General features: G+C 39.8%; 1 protein-coding gene across 1 annotated transcript; it reads left to right on the forward strand.

The window, feature by feature from the left end:
* Positions 1-2,910: 2,910 nt before the first annotated feature.
* Positions 2,911-5,287, forward strand: otulina (OTU deubiquitinase with linear linkage specificity a). Its single transcript, XM_085171841.1, has 3 exons — positions 2,911-3,123; positions 3,254-3,375; positions 4,617-5,287. The coding sequence occupies exons 1-3, from the start codon at positions 3,010-3,012 to the stop codon at positions 5,017-5,019; spliced, it is 639 nt and encodes a 212-aa protein (XP_085027967.1). The 5' UTR covers positions 2,911-3,009; the 3' UTR covers positions 5,020-5,287.
* The last annotated feature ends 1,026 nt before the right edge of the window (positions 5,288-6,313 follow it).

Here is a 6,313-nt window from a genome sequence, read left to right on the forward strand (position 1 = left end):
GCGAGGGGGACTGAAGGTGTGGCTGCCGCGAATGAGGCCTCCGGGCCGACTCCATTTCCAGAACAGAGACAACTCCACCGTGGCCTCAGAGTATTCTCAAGGCCATTGTTGTCCACGGCTGCAAATGCACTCCACCAAGGTGAAATGCATTTACCCGCTGTCCACTCTCTCCTGTGTTTTCCATAAAGCGTGGCATGAAGAATGAGAAAATCTGAAAATAAAACAAGGGGCTTGTTTTATTTTTTCCCCATTTCTCCCACTCTCTCTTCTCAACAGTGGGAAAAAGGGAGGTGAGATGCATTATGGATGAGTGAATAATGTGTTTGTCATGACGGATGACATTTCTTTCTTTGAAAACTTAAACAGGAAGCTGTAAAGATGCACCAGACTGTGATTCAAGCAGCAGCGTCTGAGCAGTTTCTCACACTGAAATTATGTTTTATTGTGAAATACACAAGATTCATTTATTTTGCATTTATATTGTTCCACATTTTGCTAATCAGCTGTTTTTTAAATGAAAAAAAAAGAAGAGGTGGGCAGATCGATACAAATAATGATACCAAAATAATGATACCAATGCTGATATTGGTATTAGTTTGATACTAACATGATAAGATCGATACTTTGTTTCTATCCTTGAAGATCTTTTTAAATAAAAAATAAACCTTAAACAGACACTATGAAAAATGTCTGAACCGTTTTGTGTTGAATGTCAGGTCTACTTTATTTATAGTATGTAGCACATTTACATTCACAGTTTTAAAAAGCATGGACGGCTGAAAGGTGTGTTTGTGTTAAATAATTATTGTGAAAATTTTAAATCACAGGGAATTAGTGGTCAATCAAATGTGTTCACAATTTGCAAATGAATGATGATTCATCTGATAAATCATAACACACTGCTCTCACCTACATAAGCTGGTTTCCCAAGTCAAAAGTGTCAATATTGGTACTGGTATTGGCAATAGTGCTCGGTATCAGATCGATACCAAAAGTTGCAGTAATGCACAGCACTAATAAAAAGTCCTTTACAACATGTCCTAAAGAGCTACATGGAAAATTACATTATTGTTTATTTTTCCTTCTTTGTGTTGTTCTGGTTTTTATATGATCTTGATATGTCACATATAAACATATGCCACACCCAAGCCACGTTTTGACTTATTATTTGATTTAATTCGGATGCTGTAAGAATTTTTGCTAATCGCTGCCTCTCCAAATAATCCTCTCGACAGTGCATAATTACAAACACTAAAGAAACGCCCAAACCCATATTTTTAATCCTTCCATTTTATCTTAAAAACCTTGCAATCAAACATGATGATGGTTTACATACTCAAGTATGTATAAGTATGTTGCCGTTATTAAGTATTAAAACAAAATAAGCAGTACTAACAGATGAAGCATCCTCTGTGTAATTATGATGATTTAAAAAAAAAAAACACAGATAAAATATAAAATGAATTAGAAGACGAGAATAAAGCAAACAGACTGCAGGAAACCTTCGGAGCTGAACCACAGTGATGATGATGGTGATGATGGTGTTGATGTAGCGTGTGGACCACACTCAGTTTTAAAGTAGGTCTTCAGCGCCCTCTGCAGGCTCAAACTGTCAGTGCCTGCTGGGTAAAATAACTAGGTGGCAGTGCGCACCCTAGGATGTCATTTTACACATCAATACCACCGAAGAAGAGTGTTCTTTAAAGGGAAATTCCTCCCTTAAAATAAGACCTTCTTGAATTGACTTTTGGTTCAGGCGTATGCATACAAACCATCACAGACAGGCTGTCAGTGAAGCAGAAGCTCAGAATGTTCCTTTGCACAAATTGTTTCCTTCAAGTAAAGCAAAGATGTAACTATGCAGAGCGTGAATGTGAGATCAGAATGATTCATCTTATCTGTAACTTGGCTTGGGATAGACTGGTGACCTATCCAAGGTGTGGATAGCTGTATTTTTTTCTTTCTTTGTTTTTTGTTTACATTTATTTATTATTGGTTTTCATTATCTTGGAATTTTGTGGGTTTTGTTGTTGTTGTTGTTGTTGTTGTTTTAACTTTTAGTTCTTAATTTTAAGATCACGCCCAGTTTGATCAATATACTTTAACTTTTTACTTTATGTCACAATCACCTGTGTCACTTTCTGACATGACATTGCAAGATGGACAATAAACTTTTTCCTATTAATACATATACAAAGACTTCTTTGTTATTGTTTTCTTACAGGTTATTGTGGTGGTTTTTTTTTTTTGTTTTGTTTTTTTAATTTCCTCCCGCAGCTCCTGAATTTGGACACCCATGAACTAAAATTAGTTTGGCACTCCCAGAAGAGGCAGGCGGATTAATTCAGATATCGATAGCATTGATACCAACACTGGTACTGGTATTAGATTAGTGTGAAAGGATTGATATTTTGTTTCTATCCTGTAAGTTTACTATGTAGCTCATTGAATTATGTTAAATTATTTATTTTGGAAAAATACACATATACCTCAAACACACACTATGAAAGTTGTCTGAACCTTTCTATGTTGATTTTCATGTGTATTTTGTTTATAGCCTATAGTAGATAATCTATACAAGCTGAACCAAGGTGCTTCAGGGATGGGTACATTCCAGGTCTCCAAATAACCCAGCTTCAAAATACACGAAAATCTGACAAGTGTGTTTTGCTATGTTAAGTAAGTACTGTAGAAAGTAAAAATCATGCTAAATCTGCTAAATCGTGATTTAGCAGTCATTAAAATGATGATGATTATCTCATCATAAATCATGACACACTGCTCTCCCCTACATAAGCCGCCTTTATAGATTAAAAGTATCGGTATTGGTATCGGTAGCACTGCCGTTGAATTGAATGACTAACGGCTTTTTGTACTCCAGGCCAGAGGGTGGCGCGCACGCACATACAGTTTTCCACCGAGGATAAAGCGCGCTTGCCGTAGAAGAAGAAGCAGGAGCTAGCTTAGATGCCAGTGCGTTTAAAACGGGGTTTTTGCTTTTAAATCGTCATGTCCTGGGTTAAAGCTCTGCCTGTGAGCGGAGACGATGTCTTCGACGAGAGTGCGGACGAGCTTAGTTTACAGAGTAAGGAGTGGACCTCCAACATGAAGAAGCGACTGAGGGTAAAGTTAGCTCACATCAAAAACGGATCCTGAAATGTTCACTCACACCGGCTCTGTGTGCTAAACGTCCTGTGTGTGTGTTTGTGGTGTGATGCCCTTCTGTGTTTAACTCGCTCATGTTTTCTCTCAGGACGGGTTTGTGGACGGAGTTGATACCGGTGAGGATGCCTCGCTTCAGGTGGGATTCAGCCTGGGCTTCAATGAGGGAGCAGCTCAGACTGTGGCTGTGGGACGACTCAGAGGAATCGTCAGGTAAACCATCAATAACATGATGCATCTGCCCCGCATGTGACTTGTCACGTGATATTGTTTTCCTTACAATAACATGATAACATCTAATAAGATGTCACATATTAAAGTGACATCATTTTAAAGGGATTATACACATGTCTATTTAAAACTTCATGATATACATGGTTTGGGCTCCTTGATTGCACATGTATCTCAGCCAGGCATTGTCTTCTTCTTATCCGAAGTTGAGTTGAGAGTAGGTAGGTAGGCTAAGCAGGGAATCCCAGAGCTCCTAGACCCCAGCCACAATTCCCAGATCCTCCTGGGGGATTCTAAGGCATTCCTAGGTCAGACAGATATGTAATCTGTCCAGCCCAGAGTATTCTGGGTCTACCCTGGAGTTTTTAAAAGAAGAAATTAAATCTGTTGCCTTATTTTATAATTCGTGGAAACAAATTATAGTTTTGATTAAAAGTTTGATTAACTGTATTGCCCCATACACGGTGGCATGGTGGCTCTTCCACCACCTCCCTCCTCTCATTACAGAGACTCCTGCCTGACCTCATCTATCAGTCCATCCACCAGTATTGCACAAATAAACATTAAATTAAAATGACAAAAATTGGCAGATTCATGAATTCTGTGGAGGGAATTTTCACCCTAAACTTACTGTTACGTTTGAGAAAGAAAAGTTGAGGTGATTTGAGCTTTGTGGCATGGTGTGTTATCCTGCTGGGTAAGCACAACAATTTAAATGTTGCTGGTATTAAGAGGCCCAAAGTGTGCCAAAAAAATGACACCACGCTGTTACACCAGCAGCAGCCTGAATACTTGATAAAAGGTGGGCTTGACTCAAATAGGATGTGTATAAAGTAGCCAAAAAGGCACCAACAGGAATGGACTCTGCCTATAATCATGTAGTTTAGAGTCAGTCATTGTCCCTGCCAATAGAAACTGTCCAATGAGAAATTTTTACAAAGTGATATTTATGTTTTTCCCCCTCAGTTTCTAAAAAATCACGAGATTGTAATAATTGCTCAATGAAGGATATATTAAGGATAAACAATCAAATATAACAGAGAGCATCCACAGTAAAATCTCAGTAATTGAGAAGTGCTCGTTCATGCCACATGGAAATCCTCTCAGAGGTTTCAGCCTCATTCTTGCACAGAAACATCCCGAGTCTCTTTTGTACCGACTGTCATTGAAATGTCCTTTGTGTGCCATTGAATGTGACTCTGTTGTTTCTTTGTATCTCGCAGCGCTATATGGTGCTGGTGCCAGATCCAGCATCCGGAAAAGCCCGTCCCATCCTCTGTGACTGACCTTCTGCACAGGGTCACGCAGCATGAAGACAAAATAGCGAACGGTATCAAGAATGCTCTGGAGAATCCTCCGCCCAGTGTGAGCGACGTCTCCGAGAGCATGGAGGACCTGGAGGTGGAACAGGCAGACCGGGGCTGCTGCGAGCAGCGCTGTGAAGAGTCGGACTGCTGTAGGAAGGGAGAGACAATGGACTCGGACTTTCCTCACAGGCCACAAAGGATCTGCTCGGGGTCCACTGAGGAGCTGCACCTCCTCCTGCAGTGCTGCGTTGACCTGGTATCAGAACTGGGAATGCCACAGGAGCTCATCGGCCACATAGAGGAACTGAGGAAGCTGTAGTGACTGAAAGGGTTCGAGTGATGACTGAAACTGTGACGCTAAATAGGCTTGGTGTGAAGCTCTTTCTCACAAAAAAAACATGAAGATGTATATAATGTTTTATATACTTATGGATTTTTGTATTTTAAAGCGTTTGGAAATAAACTCAAATTTCCTGCTGCATGTTTGGATCGTTGCCTCTAAAATGAGAATAGTCTATAGCAGCGGTCCCCAACCTTTTTTGCGCCATGGACCGGTTTATGCCCGACAATATTTTCACGGACCGGCCTTTAAGGTGTCGCGAATAAATACAACAAAATAAATAGATAAATAAATAAATAAATAAATAAAATAATAAATAAATAAAAAAAGAAGATTTATTCATAACACACGTGAAAAGACCCAGGAAAACCGAGTTAACGAGAAAAACGATAACAAAATAACGCTGAAAACCATACATTTCACACCTGAGCCTCAACTCTCGCGGCCCGGTACCAAACAACTCACGGATCGGTCCGAGGCCCGGGGGTTGGGGACCGCTGGTCTATAGAACTCAGTTTTTAGGAAATAATTTAGTTAACTTTCAGTATCCTAGAATGTCTTAGCAAATAAAATGACAGCGATAGAGCCATCAGTATTGACCTCCATTTTTGTTGGAGGTCAATACATATATATATATATATATAGAGAGAGAGAGTGAGTTAAAAAAAAAAAAAGTCTTATAAAACGTTTTCAAACAATTAAAGACTGAAGCAAAATTTAAATCAATTAAAAACAAAAAGCCAATAGGAAATAAACATAAAAACTAATAAGATATCAACCATAGCAACTCTGGTCCTGAGAGCTGTCGGCGATGCCTTTAATTGCATCTTGCCTTTGTAGCTCGAAAGCATAACCTTATCAAATCGGCTTTGATATGAAAACAAATAAAAGCAGCACGTACTCACATTTAAACACGGTGAACGGTAAATGTTTGGCCTTTCTGCTTGAAAGACTTAAATTAAGTTAATTTTCTGTCAAACGTTTTGATGAGTGAAGACTAAAAAACGATTTGTACAAGTGTTCCGAAATTCCTACTTTCACCTGAATGCATCAAAAAACTCGGCGCACACGAGCATGACGTCATGCGCTCGGACCAAGCCGTGACCCGCTGCTCCTGCTAAGCTAAGGTGGTTCGTACCAACAGATGGTCCGCGTCAAACGCTCCGAAAACCCGCTTTCCTATGAAATGTGCCGCATTAAGCGATAACGGCGCAGTCGTAGGAAGAGCTACCCACCACGGCAGCAGCGTTTTCAGTGAGCGCCAGTCACTCTC

This window comes from Neolamprologus multifasciatus, chromosome 9 (assembly GCF_963576455.1).
Source record: "Neolamprologus multifasciatus chromosome 9, fNeoMul1.2, whole genome shotgun sequence".
NCBI classification, from domain to species: domain Eukaryota; kingdom Metazoa; phylum Chordata; class Actinopteri; order Cichliformes; family Cichlidae; genus Neolamprologus; species Neolamprologus multifasciatus.